Here is a 20,746-nt window from a genome sequence, read left to right as displayed (position 1 = left end):
ACAGGCTGCAGCCACAGCTGCCAAAACAGGGAAAACGCCCCCGGCCCTGCCTGAACCACAGGGCCTGGCCTGCAGGGAATGGGGGTGTGGATTTGCTGCCAGAATCCGCTTCCTGATAAACCTCTGTAAGACCCAAGTGCTGTCTTGCACACCCCCAACCCACGGCCCCTCCCTACCCCCTCGCCATCTTCCCAGCCCCTAGTCATGACCACCTAGTGGCTCTGTCTGCCTCTTCTGACTCCTGCCCCAAGGCCTCTCTCTGCTCTGGTTTCCTTTGCCTTGAGTGCTGCCCCTCCCTCATCTCACGTAGCTAAGGTCTGCTGAGAACCTAGCTCAAGGGAAGCTCTTCTCATTTCCCTTCCGTCCTCATTTGAATTGGTTGCTTTTGGACATTTCATAAGTGTTGTTGTTTTCCAATTGATTAAAAATGACAACTAGTGCAAGATCTTCAGTGAAGTAAGGCCTGCTGTCCCATTACACTGGCACCCTTGGAGCCCAAGTGCCCATCTGCCATGGCACTCACCAGCCAGTCTATTAAGAATAATCAAGGCCAGGCTTCCCCTGTGCTGTGCTCTCTGAGGGCAAGATCCATGCCCGTTTTTGCTCATCACTGTATCTGTTCCTCCAAGCTCAGGGAAGGTGCTCAGTAACTGTTGGCTGCCAACTGGAGACACACTGGCACCCCCTCTTGCACCGACACGTGCTCTCAATGGCCTCTTGTCTTTCAGAACACCCAGTGCATCCCAGAAGGCTTGGAGAGCTACTACGCGGAGCAAGACTCCAGTGCCCGGGAGAAATTTTACACAGTCATAAACCACTACAACCTGGCCAAGCAGAGCATCACACGCTCCGTATCGCCCTGGATGTCAGTTCTGTCAGAAGAGAAGCTGTCCGAGCAGGAGACTGAAGCGGCTGAGAAGTCAGCTTAGCGGGATGGGCAAGTTCCTTACAATGTGTCACTTGCAAATAACAAAGGGACTTTGAGGGACATTTCATTAAATATAATTACTGATACTTTAGAGGTTACTCATTTACGGTGCAATTGCTTCTGTTTGCTAATGCTGCTTTGCAAATAAAACTTGCTGCCGACCACCCACGGGCATAAAATCAAGTGCATTTCAGCATTGCCTAAAGAGCTCTGACACCACTTTTCATGTTAAGATCTTCATTTAGCTCCTTTACTGGGATTTATTGGATGCTGTCAAAAAATAAATTTACACTGGATATGCCAAGGGTTTCGATCTCGGATAAATGCATTTTGTGGAATTGATTTTCTGAACCCACCCTGCTGTCTGCAAACCTTCCTCCATAGCCATATCTAGAGTGATCTCTCGCTGTGCTAAGAGCAAGCCTACTTTGCATTTCTTCCTCGGCCATCAGCGGGTAACAGTGCTGACTGCTGCCAAGGTGCACTGTAGTAAGTAAGTGGCATAGAGAATGAGGAAAAAGACCCACCCGCCCCTCCCTGTGCTGACTCCTGAGTCGGGGTGGGATGGCCCTGCAATGTGGCAGGCTCGGTGTGGATTGACTACTCCCTCCCCTCTGACTCTGGCATCTTGGTAAGGAGGGAGGGGCACCACCTATCTGGGTGGAGACAGCTGGGGTTCGCTCCAGTGTGTGTAGACTGGCAGAGCATGTGAGGGAGAGGGCTGGGAAGAGACGGCCCTGCGCCCGTGAGGTGCAGAACTCTCCCTGCAGGTAGTCTGTCTGCTCTGTGATGTGCTGATAGGAAAGAGCCCCCACTGGTCCTCTGGTTCACTTCTATTATGAATAAATTTGCACCAATAGCCCCATTAGTTTTTAAAGAAATGAGCTGGGTGGGAAAAGTGGAAATGTAATTTCTGGTAAGCTTGAGCTACTTTAATTTTTATTCTATGAAACTGATATCCCTTGATGTGGGAAACAGGCAGGAAAGGCTGTGGGGTGGGGGTGGGGGACTGGTGTGGCACCGTGCAAACAAAATGACAAATTTCAACTCACGATCTTTGTAAGAAAATTGTTCCAGTTTGAATCTTGATATTAAAGTTTATGTTTACAAAATTGCCAGTTAGATGAACTAAGTGTGTAAAACAAATAGAAAAGACATTCGCAGACATTTCTTCTATGTTATTGAATGTGTTGTTTCTGGTGTACATGTCAAAAGTTTCAGTTTTTTAGATCAGAAATAAACGACAAATAGTGTGAGATGTGTTGTGAACAGGCATGGTGACCGTGGTCAGCGCCACTCTTGTTTCCTGAAATGTGCTTCTAAGACAGAAAATGTATTTTCTCATCAAGGGTGTCTGGAGACACAGACCATGACCTTGACGCAGCGGTGTGCATCACAGAGGCCTGTGCTGAGAAGGGTGGTGTTCAGCTGTGGAAAATGACTCAAGAGCAATAAATCAGTGCCAAAGCTTCCCTGCGCATCTGAATAGACACAAGTGAAGCCCGTGTGCGCACAGTGCAGAGGCCGAGCCTGTATTTCCAGGTAGACGTGGACTTTATTGACTGTGAATTCATTTACATGTAACTTCTGACATTTCACTCTGTGCAAATAAAGAACATGAGGATACCTGTGCTGCCCAGTGGACTGTCTGTACACACACGCATTTCACCAGGCGCAGTGCAGACTGTCTCATGCCCATGTGGGCGCTGGGATGCTTTCTGTACAGATGTCTCACGCCTTCAGTTACACATAGGTGTTCCTGTTTACAGTTCCTGGAGGCCAGAAGCACAGGCACGAGAGAAGCAGGCCCGTTCTTCCGTGGCCCACTTCTTCCTTTGAACAAAGGCTCCTTGGACCCAGTGGCGGGAAACTGGCCCTCCCACACCCCCTGCCTGCTCTGGGGGCAGCAGTCTTTGGAGGAGTAATGCCAGGCAGCCCCTCACTGAGGGCCCCAGTCTCCCCTGCATTTCTTCCCTGATTGATTGATAGGAGGTGGCTGGGCTGCCACTGAATTTCTCAACTTAGACTCATTGACAACACATTAAGGGGCTGTAATTATATTTATTAGATAAACAAGGCAGATGTGAATTTTCTCTTCTATAATCCAGTAAGTCTGTGTATTCGTTGACTCAGACAAGAAGCCACAAGGAAACAAAGAAGTAATCCTTTTTTGAGAGACGTTATTAACTATGATCTTCCCTGAAGCTACCGGGATGGGAAAGGTCAGTGTCTTCCTTTGAACCCTGAGACAATTAGGGGCTCTTGAGGCCTGCTGTGCCCCTGCTACTGGAGCAGCCCCCCTGCCAAGGCAGCCTCAAGTTCAGGAGCAGCTAATCACCCGCTCCTGCATTCAGTCTGTCTTGCCTGATGAGGGCTACACAGGCTGCCTCCCATTGGTGTGCACTGTTTTCTTTTTCAGCTGCTAAATGGGCTGAACACCATCAGCCTGGGGTATCCCTTTTTGGGGAATACGTCTGTCTGTCTGAACTCCTTTCCCTTCAAATGGCACTGTGATAAAATCTGGTCATACCATGCTCCAGCACCGGAAGTACATGAAAGCAGGCAGTCTGTGAGCGCCCATGAGGACTCTCGTGCTGGGCCCCCGTGGCCCCGGCTAGCTGTCGTACCAGTCGAGGAAGAGCAAGGAGAAGGAGCACATCACAAGGAAGAAGAGGATCCACACGCGGAAGCCAGCGTTGTTTTTAATGGCCTGGGCAGGGATGGGAGCACAGGTGTTTTTATCACACAGGATTTTGGTTTGAGCGGCCCGGAAATGCCCCCCTCTTCCCACGTGCTCTCCTGATCCTGGCTGTAACTATGGGTGTCGTTCCATCTGTGCTTACCTTGAATAGATGGCTTTTGAGATCCACCAGAAGACAAATGGGTTATATTTCCCTCTGTTTGGCCATCATTTGGGTCCTGCACAATTCTCCCTCAACACAACTCTTGGAATCACTCCCTTCTGTCCCAGGGTTAAAGGCCCCGAGCAGAGTGTGACCACAAGCTTTGTGTTTCCCAGTAACATGATGTCCGTGGTGACCCAACCCTGAGGACTGAGCTTGGGAAACAGTCCCCTGAACAGGATGGCTGTAGTGTCCTCTGTAAGCAAGGGCCAGGCTCTGACCCCTCGGTGGGGGCCAACGAGCTACCCATGTACATCCCTGGACATGAAGAGCTGGCCTCACCCTGCCAGGAGTACCCCCACCCACCCTGGATTGCTCCTTTGGAGGCTGGTGAGCCACTGCCTCTCGAAAGCAGCTGGAGGTGGGCGACAGGTGGTGGGTCTCATGAACACACGCAGCTCCGCTGGAATGGACCGTGGCCTCACGGTCACACAATTTTGTGATCAGCCCTGTGAGCTCTGCCCAGCAAGGCTCCTGGGCAGCTGTGCCGGCGAGACTAACACCCGCTGCTGGGACTCAGTGCTGCGCCACGTCGCACCTGGGGAACCTAAACAGTGCCTACCTCTCTTATGTCTTCATTGCCTTCCTTGATATTTTCAGTTGCCCCCACAACTAACTGGTGAATGCTGTCAATCTCAGCTTCCTGTGGAAGAAAAGATAAATACAAGTTGAGTATCCTTTATCCAAAAACCTGAAATCCAAAATGCTCCAACGAGCATTTCCTTTGAGTGTCCTGTCAGCACTCAGAAAGTTTCAGATTTTGGAGCACTTAGGACTTCACATTTTGAAGTTTAGGGATGCTTGACATACACAGCCATTTCCTCCTCCCTGAAGTGTATATCATGACAAGAACAGTAGCCGTCACCAAGGGCTAACGGCTTTACTTGCATAGCCACAAGTCCTCACAGCACCCCAAGAAGTAGGTATTACCTCTATTTTATGAAACGGAAACTCACGGCTCAGAGAAGTTTACTAACTTGCCCAAAGTCACATCACACAGCAACCAAGTGGCAGGACTGAGACTTTTTTTTTTTTTGAGACGGCTTAAACGATCCTCCCACTTCAGCCTCCCAAGTAGCTGGGAGTATGGGCATGTGCCACCACGCCTGGCTAAATTTTAAAAATTTTTTGTAGAGATGGGGGGGGGTCTCCCTATGTTGCCCAGGCTGGTCTCGAACTCTTGAGCTCACACCATGCTCCCGCGTCGGCCTCCCAGAGTGCTGGGATTACAGGCATGAGCCACTGCACAGGGCTGAGACCCCATCTTGTTGCAGTGCTCCTTCCGCCGCACCTACCATCCTCCTGTGCCACTCGCCGGTGACAGGGACAAAAACCTAAGAGCTATTGTTTGTGGAGCAGCCACCATATGCCAGGGGCTTCCCTTCTAGTCTCTCATTTCTTTCTGAAGTCCACAGAAGTAAGCTTTAAAATGTATGTGCTTCGAAATACATATGCTAGCTTCAAAAATAGTGCTTTGTGTTTTACTATCATATCTCTTAAAAAACAGGCTAAAATTTAAAAATCAAAATAGGATGCAGGATGCTTACAGAAAACGTTTACTCCAAACAAAGCCTTGAAAAGCTTGAGAAGCATGGGATAACACAGGGGGCGTCTGGCCCCGCAGGAGCAGAGACGGTGCTAGACGTCCTTACAAGCAGGAGTGCCTGCTTCTCTCCTCCTTTCGGTGGTGGTGAAGCTGCTTCCTAACAGGGTCGGGGCAGAATGACTGCTAGTGTGGGTTTTTAGAGAAACCTGACTGACACATTATACGGAGGAAGGCAGCATGTGGCCTCTGATTCCCAGCAATGAATATTACCGGGATGGCTTTGCCTTATCATCACCCCTTTTTAGAGAGTCTCAAAGTGTGAGCTAAGTGACCACTGCCAAGGTTCCAATGAGAGAATCAATATGAACTACAATGCAACACTGATGGAAAAAACAAGAAAGACACAATGTTTCTCAGGACTTAGGAACTCCCAGTGGGCCGGGCGCAGTAGCTCTCGTCTGTAATCCCAGCACTTTGGGAGGCCGAGGCAGGTGGATCACCTGAAGTCAGGAGTTCGGGACCAGCCTGGCCAAGATGGTGAAACCCCGTCTTTACTAAAAATACCAAAATTAGCCAGGTGTGTTGGCATGCCTGTAATCCCAGCTACTCAGGAGGCTGACTGAGGCAGGAGAATCGCTTGAACCCGGGAGGATGAGGTTGCAGTGAGCCAAGATAGCAACATTGCACTCCAGCCTGGGTGACACAGCGAGACTCTGTCTCCAAAAAAAAAAAAAAAGAAAACAAAAGAAAAGAAAAACTCCCGGTGAGCCAAGGCAAGGCTCTGCCTATGCTCTGCACGCCCCTCCCAGGCCCCCTGGAGCCGCTGGGAGGTTTGAAGCAGGGTAGTGTTATTAAAAAGGGCAACTCCTATGAACCCGAACTTCCAAACCACTGTTAGACTTAATGTACCTCATTTACAATGATTTCACTCTGGCTGTGTGGTTTATGGAAAGTCATTTTGTGAGTGAAGTATCTTAAGTCAAGTAGTCCAGTTTAAAATACTGGAGAAAATTTTGTCTTTCAAACGTTCCCATAGTCTTTGGGTGCTAAAAATAAAAGGGCAAATTTATCAGGTCTTGAAAAGTTTTGCCAGTTATTGGCTGGAAGAATTTCAGAAAATTCACTTGAAAAGAACAATCCTATTTCCCACGCAGACACCATCCCTGAGGTGGCATGGACCGCGCGTTGTGAGAGGCCTGGGTCTGAGCTCCTGTAACCTACTGACTGAAAAGCAACTGCCCGTCAGCATCGTGCTGGGTGCTTCTGCAGTTATCTCTCAAACAGAGAATAACCCTGCAGGAGTCCCTCCCTCCTATAGATGGGAAACTGTAGCTTGTGGGGGCTACCTAGCTTACCTAGCACATACAGAACCCTGACTGCCAGGCCTGGACTCTCCTCCCACGTGCCACCGCATGCGCCACCACATGGGGTGGTCAGTGGGTCCCCTGTGGGGAGCTCCTCCTCCATCACACGTGTGCAGCGGCAGCTCTGGGTAGTGAGAGCTTTTCCCTGAGGAGCTCTGCGCACACACACCTGCTAGCAACACATGGCTCTGCTCCTGGCTGTGGAGAGCAGCGGCCTTTGGGAAAAATGTCTCGCGCTCTCAAGTACATTCCCCTTTAAGTGAAAACGTACAGCTACTTTGTTTTTGTTTTTTTACCTGTTGCAAAACCTTTTCCGTGAATATCTCTTGGAGTCTGGAAATCTCAACCACTCTCCCTTCGATTTGCCTTCATAAAAAGAATAGATTACATATTAACTATTAGCACTTGGTAATCTAACAGGACTGTTACACACTTCTAAAGAAATCCTATCTTCTACGTGAAGGTGGGAGAGACAGAGGGGGCACACTGTGTCGGCTGGGGGAAGAGGAGATGGGAGAGGAAGGCGAACTCTCCTTACTGGGTCACCTTCCCTGTCTTCTGGCATAGCCTACCTAGCACACTGGTCTTTTTGGAAGTCCACTCTACCATGCCAACTGACCCTCAGTCCCAAGAGGTGGGTGTGTGCAGTGCCCTTTGCATTCTGTGTCACTGCTCGGGGAATGGGGAGGGCCTGGTTATGCCCCAGTTACAGAAAGCAGTCTCCAGTAAGTTCTCTGCCTAGCCTCATCACCATGGTAACACATGGTGCGGATTCAGAAGGTCAGAATATGCTGATGATCCAGCTTTGTTACTGCTCAGCAGGTTAAAGAAAAAAGTGTATTTACCTTCAAACCAACTCCCTGTTCCAAGAAAAAAGCTCCTCTGATTCATTTAGAAAATGCCATGTCTTGGTTTGGCAACGGAGTGTTCTGTCGGATCTGAAACACTTGGGCTAGCCATCTTCCTGGTGTCAGGGGCAGCATGGGCTACCCTGTGGGGCGGGTGGGGGCCCATCTATTTAGAAACGGAAGCTGGCCCAGGCTGAAGTCAACTGCTGTTCCAGCACAAAGCAGCGACAGGAAGTGACAGGAGGCAAAAAGTGGTGGGAGCTGAGCTCCTGGCCAAGTGGAAGCAGTGATGAATCCCAACAGTATCACAGTGGCAGGGGGCAGGGGAGGAGATGTGGGAAGAAAAGCCAGTGAGTATCTGGGCATGGGGGAGTAGCGGGGTGGGGGCGGTAGTGGGGCAGAGAGTGAAAGCTAGGCTGTCAGAGGAGGACTAGGAGGTCCATCTCTGAGGGCAGAAGGCGAAGAGACCCTTGGAGGCTGACACCTACACTGAGAAAGTCCTCAGGCTGTGTGAGTGCAGCATCAGGATTGATTTTATTTGGGGGACATGTCCACAATACAACAGGCTCTGCAAAGTCCTGGGCCTTACTTTCAGCATGCTCCAAGCCTTCCCACAGAAACTAGAGGCCAATGGGTGCATGTGTGAGTGACCAAGGCCTTGCCTTCTGCATTCCTGACTCCCTGGTGGGTACAGGAGCAGGCAGACCCCAGTGGAGCCATTTGCAAAAGAGGGCTTCCCTTGGTTAGCTGCCCTTCATGAGGGCCCCATTTCATTTCAGAGTCGCTGCGTGGAAACAGCCCGAATGGTGGTGGAAATTACACGCAGGTAATCTGTAGTCACTCCTGTATCTCTCGGGGTGGGAAGCACCTGGGCCCCCCGCAGCAGTGGCAGCAGGCAGGAGGTAACCCACAGGCCCACAAGCTGAGGGAGTTGTGGATTCAGGCCACATGCCCACCCCAGCCCAGTCAAAATGGCTGAGGGGGGCTGCACCAGCCCAAGGGCCCCATGGGGATGCCTGGGCACCAAGGTAAATAAAGTTCCTAGTTCCTGGAAAAGTTGTAAAGCAGGCTATCAGCTCACAGAGGAGCTACAAACATACCTCACTTCATCAAACAAGCTGTTCATTTCACCAATTAGTCGCTGATTTTCCTGTTCAAACTGTGAGGAAACAGACACACTCAGGATGACATCATACTGAACTTAGGCAAGAGTCTAGCAAGAAAGCGGACCTACGCTCCAGGAATCACTGCCGAAGCCCCCATTTCCAGCTGCAGCAACGTGGCAGCCGGTGCTGGACGACCGTTAGCATTAGTGTGAACAACGTCGCTGCTTTCAGGAGAAAGTTTTAAAAAACAGCTGTGCTGCCTGGTAGTTGACTTCTCCATCTCAACCACTGCACTCCAGGGGTACAAGCTGACTGCTACGGCTGTAGCTGTATCTACCTACCTGCTCTCCCCTGGGATCCCACAGCCTGCTTCCTGACTCTGGTACCATTATTAAGAAAATTCTTTTGTTGTTGTTCTCTCTCATGAACTATACTGAAGGACTATATATATTTTTTAATATGGAGAAGGATCTGGTGTGGGGAGGGTCTGGAGAGGAAGGGGAGGTGGGCAGCTTGGCCGAGCTGCCTCTGGGCCCCTCTGACTGCAGAGCCTGGCCACTCCACTGCTCAACAGGGACAGAGGCCCAGAGCCAGAGGAGCGTGTTTCCCAGTGCTCAGGCTGGGTGAGGACGGGTGCCCTGACACCAGGGATACATGGGAGCTTCTTGGAGCTGAGTGAGCTTGGCACAGACAGTTGCTCTCCCAGCCATTCTTGCCAGTTTGATATGGGCCAAAGAAAAGGATGGAAGCTCCTGAAACTCAGCACAGAGAATGGACAGGAACAACTCCTTGCCCTCACTACAGGCCCCCACAGCCCTGTCCTCGTGTGTCCACTCAACTCCCGCAATGTGCAGGGAGTCAGGGGCGTCCTGCATTTCCTCCCCGATGCATCCCGCAGGCCCCACTTCTCCAGGACACCTACCCTGGCCCCTAAGCTCAAACTTGTTTCTCATATTCCTATCCTTGGCCTACCATTTTCTGAAAATATCTTAGGATAGTAGCGCCCGGCCGTCCCTTTCTGCCTTGTAATAAACTGTGCCCATCCCAAACTTCCCGTGTCACCCTGAGCTTCCTGAGGGCGGGAACTGGGTGGAACGTAACTTTGCAAAGGCATTCCAGTTATTCTTTCTTTCTTATTGATTAAAGCTGCCATCAAATCCACAAATATTTTCTGAGGCATTCTGTAAGCAGGAGTGGGAGGGATACATACAAGCAAGCCTCTGGAGGCTCCGAATCAATGGAAGATCTGGCTTATCACTTGCTTAGTAAACCAAAAATACAAGGGAAACAATGGTTATGGGAGGCAGCTGACCACCACGGGCTATGCTGGCACTTCATGCAACAGCCTGACCTTGTTGCCATTGTCCTAGGGCGGAAATGAGTTGCAGGGTCTCCCCAGCAGCCTCCTTCCCACCCAGGACCCCTCCCCTCCAAGTACCCCAGCTGTGCTCTATGCAGGCGCTCTTCACACACACACCCCTTCCTAAGTCCACCAGTTTCGCCCCCGCACATGCACTTGCTGTATTCAGCCCTTCCCCTACTGTCCACATTCTACCCTCACCGTTTCTCACTTGCCTCCAACCTGTTATCCAATCCTTGGTCAAAGTGATCTCAAGTGCTGGTCATGCCAGAATGCCTCATGGTGGCCTTGCCCGCTGACCCTACAGATCAGGTCTAGGGCACACTGTTATCCATGCCCTGGCCACGTGACATCTCCCACCTCAGCTCTGCTCTGACAGGCTAGCTTCCTGCCTGGCTGCAGAACTCCACGTGGTCCCTCAAAACCCCAAGCATCTTCCTAGCGATCTGATACCTCAGGGCAGACTGAATCACCTTCTCTTACTTCCTCACTCTTGTTACCAAGTTCCCCTGTACTTGGCTCTTCAAGGACATTTCTCACACTTGTTCAGGGGGCTTGTCTTCTCTCTGTGGAGGGCAGCTGTCCTCCTTTGGACCCTGAGCCCAGCCCAGGGCCTCACACATGACAGAACACCAGTTCTCGGCCCCGGCTACTCCTCAAAACACAAGGAGGCATCTGCTGCACTCCAGACCCACCGGGCCAGAAAACAGGGACGGGGCAAAGCTCTGGGAAGGGCGGAAGTGCCAGGAAAGCTCCCTGCAGGACCACCTCATCCACAGCAGGGGGCCGTGCTGGCTGCTGACACAGAATTGTTTATGGCCCCTTTAATTAGGCAAGACAAAGGCTATTTAAGAGAGTAAAACTTTCACTTTTGAGTTTGAAAGTATCCGCTCTGTTAACTTCAACAGTTACTTAAGAGGACAGTATTTAAGGAAAACATGTAATTACTAAAACATGCAGGCGCCAATTCACTTTGGCTAATTCAGGTACTACTCAGTTTTTCTTGGGTGGCGGCATTTTCTTGAATTTTTCTAATGACAAAATATGGCCCTGGCCCTGACCTTTTAAATCCACAGTCCCTTTTATGCTTTGAAACTGTTCCTAAACAAAATTAACTAGTGGTTTGGGGTGATTCACTCCTGGACTGTTCCTTGGGAACAAAGCTTTTCTTGTTTCCTCCCCAAGAGGGACTGTGGTATAAGGCACTTAGGTGCGGCACCTCCTCTTAGGCCTCTTCGTAATTGTTACTTCTGATAGCTCCATGTCCGCCCTCCACTGCACTCAGGAGTGGGATCAGATGCTGGCTCTAATTTCCTTCCACCCCACCTGAAAAATACCTAGTCCCTAGAGGAAGAGAAGCAGGTGCCTCAAGGATCAAAGGTGCTAAGGGCTGAGGAGAGAGGTTTGCCAATGGCCAGGAGTTTTAATGGAGAGCCACCTCTGTGTTTAAAAAACAAAAGGCCTATTTCCCAGACAACTACAAGGTCACTATTACTTAAGGAGGCTGGCAGGGCCCAGGACAATTAGGTCATGGCAAGGCTGCTGACAACACTGACTTGTACCAGGTTTCGAGATGGCTGTCTAAATGGCAAACCTGTGTGCCTCCCTTCGTCTGTTGCCAGGTGGCAGGCACAGTGGTGGATGTAGCAGGTGGATATGGGAGCCAGTTCTGGGGGCCTTATAGGAACCCTGGGGCAATGCTGGGCCAGTCACTGGCTTCTGGTGGGCCTGTCAGTTTCTTTGGGGACAGATGTGGTGATTCTTATCCTTTTCTGCCTGACCCTGAGGATGCAAAGTCACGGCTGGACTTCCAGCCCCTCACCTTCTAAGCAGTAAGCTGTTTTGGAGGTAACAATCTCTGGGCGTCTCTGTCTTTGTCACTAAAATGGGGATAGTAACAGTACTTAAGTAGTGGGGTTGTTAGAAGGAATACATGAGTGAATACATGTGAGTTGTCTACCAAAGTGCATGGCATATAGTAAGCTCTCGGTGAATGCTGTCTATCATGATTTAATCTCTTGGGTGTCAGTTTCTGGATATGCAAAATGAGCGGTCAGATGCTGTGGGACCCCTTCTACCTTCTAGTCTCAAAGTCCTAGAGGCCTGCTGTGGCTCTCAGCCATTTTACTCTCCCAGGCACTGGGAAATGCACCCATAGCATTTTCTTCCAGAGCTCGCTGAGCCTCAGTAGCTAGTATCTGTCTCTTTGTGGCCACACTTTGCAAGGTGCGGTGCTGAATGAAAGACCTGGTCTCCAAGGTCAGCACGACAGACAGGGGTATCTAGATGCTTTGTGAAGACAAACCTGAACACAATCAAGGAAATTCTTATTTTCCTATGGAATTGCAAAGGAAGGTAAGAGGCCTAGATGGTGAGTACGGTGGGCAGGTTGGGCCCTCCATGCATGGTGGTTGCCAGCCGCTGCTCTGGGCTCCCTGCATTGGCCCATCTGCTCTACGCTGTTCAGGTCTCCTACCAAAACACAATGCTTCCCTTCAGCTAGACCAGCACTCTCCCCCACCCTCCAACCATGGCAGCACAGCATCATGTTGAACAGCCTAGGACTTGGGACCTATGTGACCTAGGGCTGGTGACTTAAGCTCTCTGTAAAACGGGGCCAGCAATACTCTCTCCATATGGGTTGCATAAATGAACATATGCTGAAGGGCTCAGAGCAGTACTTGGCACATGGTATGTATCACATGCGCGTTAGACAATATCATTATTCAACTGCTTTATCCCATTTAGAAGTCAGTTACACTTTCCAATCAATCCCTGCTAAAAGGTTTCTAATCTGGTTTAAAGGATACAAATCCACATTGTGAATATATTGTTATAGAAATCCTTTTCTAATCTAATCCTCTTTACTATAATTTTCAAAAGAAAATCACTCCTACAAAGGCCTTTGAGTATAAAATGAGGCCAAGAGAAGTATTTGTGTCATAAAGAGCCAAGAAAAGCTGAGGAGCACAGGGGGACCATCCCAGAAAGCCCTCTGGCCCTCATAGCTCAGGAGTCCCCTGCCCAGCCCTTTCTGGACTCTTCCAGATGTGCTTTCTCTTTACCAAACCCCTTCACACTTCTGGCTGTGTGACCCTCACCTCGATCCCCTATGATCCCCATAATGTGACAGTAGACGGACTCTGCCGTATCCTTCTGGTGGAAGCCAGCATTTGCCGTGCCCCTGTAAACCTGGAACCTCCCCAGGGTCTGTCCAGCTCTCACTATGTGGTATTCAGATTCCACCAATCCTTGTTCCAGATACATGAGCTGAAAACTGGCGAGCCCTGCCAGCCAGCCACTGGGGGTTTCTACAGGCCTACCTCAGGCGACAGGGCCTTGGAAGATGCCTTTCATGTGGATTTAAGAAACAGAAGCCACGTTCATGTTTTAAAAAATTATCCCAAGGAGTACATCAATAAATGCAGGTGGTTTTACCTGAGGCAAGTAAAGTGAATGTGTGTTTAGAAAGGGAGGAATTTTCTTGATGTAACTTTGGAAAACAATTTGGTTCCACTCAGCCTGACCACAAACACCTGCAAACTCAAAGGCATTAATATACCTGTATCATGAGTTATATAGGGAAATTTATTGTGCAAATTATATAATACCCTGCAACCATTTTGCAATATGTGATAACTGTTCCTTTGGGTGAAACAATGAATTATATTGCTATTATTGGGCTTAATTCATTATTTTACCCTGAGGAAAAATTCCGAAACAGTGATTATGAATTATGACCACGATTTGCTACAACATTTTCCAATTTAAAACCAACAGTGTTGTATTTCTTTCTCTTTATTTTCAAAGTTAAGCCTTTTAAATAAGATTTGAGTTAGTCAGACTATAAGATATGGTACTTAGCTATTATTCCCAATTACGAAAGAAGTTAACTGGACATTAAATAGCCTGTCATAAAAGTACTGAACATTACAGCCTTCTGCCCGATCCTCTTGCAGTAACACAATAAAAATTAGGAAGTCCTGCTGATTCTGATTGCTTTAGTCAATTGATACTACCATGCTAGAGCTACCAGTGTTACTGGGAGTGGCCGCTGGTGTCTTTAGACAATGACTCGGGACAGTGGAATGAAACAGAAGCATGCTGCATCAACCTCAGTGTGGGAAGAGGAGCCATACTCTGACATATCAGTTGCTAAAACACGTGCAGGGCATGCCACAATGCACAGACATGGCAGTATCTTTCCGGTGGGAGGGAGTCACCATTTGCTCTGCCCTGCCCTCTGCTGGGTGCTCTTACAGGTGCTACTGCATCCAGCGCTTGAGACAATTCTGTGGGGTATTGATTCTGAAGAGATCACTGATGGCAGTGATTTCTTGCCTCAGCTTACAAAGATAGTAAGTGGTATAAATTCATAGCCAACTCTGTCTAGTCCCAAAGCCTATGTTCTTTCATCATCCCTCCACAGGATGAGAGCATCAGGTGATTACGGATATCCTCACTGCTAGCCTTCCTCTGGTCCAACTCTCACACCTACAGGCTGCTAAGTCACGCAGCTGTAAAGGTTAACATACTTAGCTCACCACTGCCTGCCAGAGAAAGGCAAAAATCCTCAGACAAACAACCCACACTATTGTTATTCTAGCTATTTCCTTTATGAAGAGTGGTGGAGTGCATTAAAAAAGAAAGAAAGAAAGAAAAAAAAAGCCCAACACAGAAGGTAAACTCTTCTTAAATACAAACGTATTCTTTCTTAATGAAGAGACAGAGCTGTACACATTTTTTTGTCTAGCAAAGAAATGGGGCAATGGTATAATATTTGGGGAAACGACTCATTTCCACTAATACAAGGATTTCATATAAACCAGTGAAAACCTAAGAGATTTTTAAGAAACTTCTGCCATTATTTGGCTGTAGGACGGGAATATGATCCAATCCCTCTTTACATTCCTTTGTTGGCTTCTCCGCCCCAGCCTCCCTCCAGTGGAGTGTACCCCAGGGTGGTGTCCATGACCCCTTCTCCTTTCTCGCTGTTCATCATGTTTCTAGAGAGCCTCACCCAAGCACATGCTTCAAACATCAGCTGTAAGATGTCTCCCACATGCATTTCTCTAGCCCGAGCCCTGGAGCCCATAGACACCTCTCATGAATGTCCCACAGGCGCCTCAAACTCACACCTGTCTACATGAAATTCATCATCTCCTGCTCAGCCCCAGCCTGCCCACCTTCTGTGCACCCTCCCTCCTCCTGATGACCCACGTCAGAAAGCTCAAGGTTCCTTCCTCATCTCACACTTCAGTGCAGGCCATTTCCTACACCACAGCTCTCAACACTACCTTCACTGCCACTCCCGGCTCAAGGCCCTCCTCATCTCTCAACCTGAATGACAGCAATGACTGCTTGGAATCCCTGCGGCTGTCTTCCTCTAACCACCGCCTATACAATGTGCACCTCGAGGGCCTAGGTCCCACATTTGCTGGATTTGGTGAGCACTTATTTCAAGTCATAAGGTGAATTCTGGAACATGAAAGAAGCTGGAAAGGAAGGCAAGGATCTTGCAGGGCACTTTAAGGTGTTTGAGTCATTTTCTTAGTTCAGAATTATTTTTGTCTGTAAAGGACAGACAGCTCTGCTTAGTATTCCAAAGAAAATATCACAGGCTCTGAAGGAGAACCCCCAAAGCAAGTCTCAGGAAAGTCAGGGCTAATGGTACCATCACTGGAATCAGTTTCAAGCTTCCAAGGCAATGATTTTAAAGGGGAAACCACTCACCTGGGTGGATAAATCTGTGTGAAACTGAATTGTATATGAAAGGCATATGAAAATGGTCTGAGCTCCAGCTGCCATCCTGCATGCCCTGACCCTGCCATGATGGCATGCACGCCACAGTCCTTCCCTGCTCATGGCACATGGGCAGCTATGCCCAATGTCTTCCATCCTGTGCAGGGAGAGGCTCTTCTGCCTCTTTGTACAACCTGCCACTCTCAAGGGTAAAGGAAGGGGAAACAGAATTTTTCAAGCACCCCATGTGTCTGGCTCTTTGTTGCATGCACCTCATGGGCCAGCTCACTCAAACTTTAGCCCCACCTGTGGGGTGGCCATTTTTTGCCCATCTCACAGATGAGGGAACAGAGGTCCAGAGCAGTGAGAGGGCCCAGGGCTGCAATGATGAGGCTGCGTGTGGACTCCAGTCAGACAATACACTGTTCCCACTAGGCTGTGCTACCTTTTGGCTTTTTTGTCTTCACTTGTCCATGCCATTTTGAGGAAAGAGATTTGGTTTCCGTCTTTTATTTCAGGCATGGAGAAGAAACAGGAAGTCCAAAGAGCAAGAGGATGCTGAGCCAGTCCTCTGCCCTTGGCGGCCAATGCTCACGAGAGCAGACATGTGGACCTGGCCATCCCTGGAGGTCCCCAGCCTGCACAACTATGCTTACAATGACACTTTGGTGGGCCAGCGTGGCTGTTCTGACTTCTCTGCCTGGCTGGCCTGTGTCAGTGTGCCACGCTGCTCCTGTGCAGCAACACTCGCCTAGACCACCAGAACCAACTGGAAAAAAAGCACAGGTTGGAGCCAAAGGTTGGCTCTGCTGCTCTACTGGTTCTGTGACATTGGGTAGGGCTTTAGCTTTTGTGCATCATTTTCTTCAACTGTGTAATAGTGATAATTCCTACTTGACTGGATTGTCATGAAGATTCAACAGGACAACATATGTAAAAGGCTTGGGATAGAGAAAGCATTCATAAGTATCCATAATACTAGTAATAACTGAACACTAGAACATTCTAATAGTTATTACTGATGATCCCATTTTACCATTGAAAACAACCTATAGCTTTTATGTTATACTCATCAAAGTCACTCATGCATTCAACAAAGAATTCCCAAACACTGTTCTGGGCTCTGGGTGAGGAAAACAAGACAAGATTCTGCTCTCATAGAGCTTGTGCTCTATGCGGGAAATCAAGTAGGGTCATGGGACACAGTATCTGGGAGCTGCTGTAGGTGGGGTTGCCGGGTCTGTCTGAGGAAAAAACACCTGAGACCTGTAAGACATGCCAGGAGTGGATAGAGAGAGCTTGAAATTTCAGGTGGCTTAAGCAGCAACACAAACGCCTCAGTCTGAGAAGCTCAAGGCTGGGGAAAGACTGGATCCCATTCTTCCTCAACAGAGCTGTCTTCACGCTCCACTTCTTATCTTCTTGAGGGCTGGAAATCCAGCTCTTCCCTGATTAACTAGGGGACTCTGGGCAAGACCCTTTGCTGCCTTTTGCCAATGTCAAAATGAGATGCTGATGTTCCACCACCTCTTTGTGCAATTATTAAGAGTATCATGGATAAAATGAGAATCAAAAAGTTTTATCTACTGCAAACTGCTGCACACTTAAAATGCTATCACTTGCCAGGCAGAGTCACTGGAGGCATGCTGTATGGTAGTCACATTCCCCACGTCTTAGAGGACAGTGTCACATCCTAGCAGCTCTAGGTGACATCTATTCCCACACACAGATAGCATATTCCATCTGGCTTCTGTCACACCAGTGTCCAGACGAGCTGCACACAGACACTGCTGGACATGAGCTGGCAGGGGCTTGGCAGACCTATCAGTTCCTTTTGAAACCCACCCATAGATGGTAAGCTATAGCAGCTGGAAACCAGAGGGCAGGTAACTAAAAGGAGGTGCTATCAGTAGTTAAGGTGTTACTCTTTTCACTTTTCAGTCATTATCTTACTTTTTTCACATTACCATAGCACTAGCAATTCAAACAATTAAAAAGCATCATAGTGGCATTTATAAAAGACCCATTTAGTCTAGAAGACTATTTTACTGTTGTTGAAAAGACATCTATTATTAGTAAAATTCTTCCAAGGCAAAATGTCTTCTTTAATTATGCTACTGCAAATTTAAAGCATATGAAAAGCACCGTAAGAATTAGGAAATCAAATAGGAAAGTGTATATAAAATACACATTTATAATTTTTAAAACTCAGTATAAAAATAAGGGCAAGGGCATTGAGGATGAGTTTCTCCTCAGTGAAACAGTCTTATGAAAACCAGTTAAAAATAAATAATTAGGCAGAGAATAGCATTACCATTTGTATTTCTTCTGGGGATAACTCATCTTCGCCTTTGCCATCTCCCCACGTTCCCAATTCAGGTTGTGTTTCAGCCAAAATCTTTTCTGTTAAAAAAAAAAAAATTGAAAATAGAAGACCAAATATGTGTTTTAGAATAGGCTGGCTTAGGATGTAGTCATAACACAAACAAGAGATGGAACAGAATCTTACAGCTTTGTCTATATATTTCATGATCTTTGGGCTAATATTCAGGCACTGCAGACATGATTCTTTCACAACATTTAGGCTTTAAATTGTCTTTGTGCAGGCACATGCATGTGTGTGTGTGATGGGGAGGGGGACCTATGCACGGTTTCAGTATCGCACTGATGTCAGCAATGGGTGCAAACTAAATGGACATTATTCAGAATGTCTTCAGAATTCTTCAGAATGAGTCTTAAAGTATGTTTTACTTCAAGACACATACACCCCTGTCTACTTTTAAAGACCGTAAGACATATTTTTATTGTAAAAAATACATATGCATATATACATACATATATATATATATACAGGAAGTGATATACTGTTCTCCAATCCTATTCCTCTCCCAGAAGTTACTGCTTTGATGTAGCTTCATAGATTTTATCTAAAGATATTCACATACAAAGATATATGAGTCCCTGTCTACCCATGAAATTCAAGTAATACACAGTTTTGTGTGTATGGTGGCTTGCTTTTCACACAGATATCAATAGTAACATGCTGTTTTAAAACTTGCTTTGTATGATTTATTGATACATCTTGGAGATGGTCCAAGTAGATCTACCTTGTTCTTTTAAATTGCTGCATGATATTCCATCGTGAGGATACACTGGTCTTTAGCCATAACTACGCTGACAGACCTCAGTGGTTTCAGACTGTTCACTGGTGTCATGGTACTGTGTCCCGGTCTGTGCTTTGTGCACATGCTGGAGTGACTCTCTAGGACAGATACCTGGGCATGGAACTGCTGAAAGGGAGTGTAGGAACATTTTAATCTGGAGAACTTTTTCATTATGATCAAGGAAAGGTGATGCATCCTCCATTGAAGCATGTCAATACCACAGGCCCCTAGAAAGGACTGCTGCTGCCCAGGATGACGGTAAGAGGTCTGTGCAGTTCATCAACGGGGTAGGGTTGGGAGCAGAGGGGAGAGGGATGGCAGGGATGGATCCTTGGGGGAGACTGTAATGAAGTCACTTTGTGTCTGTGTCTCAGTGGTGTCTCAGGGCTTATCAGTGAGCTTCCAAGTACTCAAAGGCAAATACTGCTTCTTTTTCCTTTTTTCCTCAATCTCAGTAAATTTCCTGTAGTCAGTCTCAGCCCCATGAAATGGCAACAAGTCCAGATCTTTAAATAGGGGAAGAGAACATAATGATAGCAACAATGTAGAGAAAGCTCACTAGGCAGGCCATGCCTGAAAGTTATGGTTATTTATTAGAAATATATCTTTACAAAAAAAAACTCCATGTCATCCACAACTTAGTGCATGTAGGCTTTTAGAAAAATGGCTGTTTTTACCAGAAGTGTCATTATAGAAAAACATGTGTTTGTAAAAGGTTGGCTAAAAGTATCTTTAGAAATGATCTGGTATTTTCCTGAGATGACATTCTTTGGGTAGGAACATTTGTACTTTCATCTACCCCCCACCCCCACCTTATGAGCTGTCTCCTACTTGTCCTCATTATGGTACCCATTTCAAGCTTTTACTGTTGTTGATTTCTTTTTTAAGGAAAAAAACATCAAAATTAGAAACAGAAACCTTGTTCGTATCTGAACCAAGCATAAATTAACTCTGAGCTAGAATGGGAAAGTTTTCTTAGCAGAACTCAGACTCTACAACATGCTCATTTGTGGCCATCAGAAGCCTTCTTGACAGGCTGCCCTAAGGATCAGCCTGAAGCACAGCACCCACCATGCCAGTCCTCTGCCCAGGCCACCCGTGCACCCTGGTGCCACAGAGGCAAGTCCAGACTCCCTACTCTGGCATTCAAGGCCCTACCCACCCTTCCAAGCTTACTCCCACCTCTCCTCCCACTGATGGGCTTCACTGATCCCCAGGGGTCTTCTTTACTGACTATATTCCACCCAATCTCCAGGCTTTCTGGCCTCTGAGCACTTGCTCATGCTGCTGCCTCTGTCTAGAACTTTCTAAGCTTTCATTTTTTATTTTTTCAGGTCCAGACTCACTTTTTTTTTTTTTTTTTCTTTTTTGAGACGGAATTTCGCTCTTGTTGCCCAGGCTGGAGTGCAATGGCACGATCTTGGCTCACCGCAACTTCCGCCTCCCAGGTTCAAGTGATTCTCCTGCCTCAGCCTCCCGAGTAGCTGGGATTACAGGCATGCGCCATCACACCTGGCTAATTTTGTATTTTTAGTAGAGATGGGGTTTCTCCATGTTAGGCTGGTCTTGAACTCCTGACCTCAGGTGATCCAAACCGCCTTGGCCTCCCAAAGTACTGGGATTACAGGTGTGAACCACTGCGCCCGGCCCAGACTCACTTCTTAGTGCCACCTTCTCTTGAAGTCTCCCTGGCCCTCTGCTCTCTCTTGAGGTACTACTTACTTTCTCCCAGGGGCTAGAGTCTTATCTTTCCCATCAACTGTGAGCTCCCTGAGGGCAGGAATC

General features: G+C 47.9%; 2 protein-coding genes across 6 annotated transcripts in view; one reads left to right on the top strand and one right to left on the bottom strand.

Annotated features, from left to right (window-relative positions):
* NSG1 (neuronal vesicle trafficking associated 1) overlaps positions 1–2,554 on the top strand; it is a 93,014-nt gene extending 90,460 nt beyond the window's left edge. For both annotated transcript variants that reach the window (XM_055385171.2, XM_004038378.5), the window contains one exon: positions 729–2,554. In XM_055385171.2, coding sequence (XP_055241146.1) covers positions 729–929 — 201 coding nt within the window. In that variant the 3' untranslated portion in view covers positions 930–2,554. The remainder of the gene's footprint in view (positions 1–728) is intronic.
* A 415-nt stretch (positions 2,555–2,969) lies between these two features.
* Positions 2,970–20,746, bottom strand: part of STX18 (syntaxin 18) — a 122,315-nt gene continuing 104,538 nt past the window's right edge. For 3 of the 4 annotated variants that reach the window (XM_019025372.4, XM_004038377.5, XM_063705194.1), the window contains exons 7-11: positions 18,112–18,200; positions 8,690–8,748; positions 7,038–7,107; positions 4,394–4,474; positions 2,970–3,638 (exon numbers count right to left, since the gene is read on the bottom strand). In XM_019025372.4, coding sequence (XP_018880917.1) covers positions 3,543–3,638; positions 4,394–4,474; positions 7,038–7,107; positions 8,690–8,748; positions 18,112–18,200 — 395 coding nt within the window. In that variant the 3' untranslated portion in view covers positions 2,970–3,542. The remainder of the gene's footprint in view (positions 3,639–4,393; positions 4,475–7,037; positions 7,108–8,689; positions 8,749–18,111; positions 18,201–20,746) is intronic. The other variant, XM_019025375.4, reaches the window with a different exon arrangement.

The sequence above is a fragment of the Gorilla gorilla genome, chromosome 3, assembly GCF_029281585.2.
Source record: "Gorilla gorilla gorilla isolate KB3781 chromosome 3, NHGRI_mGorGor1-v2.1_pri, whole genome shotgun sequence".
NCBI classification, from domain to species: domain Eukaryota; kingdom Metazoa; phylum Chordata; class Mammalia; order Primates; family Hominidae; genus Gorilla; species Gorilla gorilla.
The sequence above is the reverse complement of the archived record's forward strand: the minus strand, read 5'-3'. Positions and strand labels throughout refer to the sequence as shown.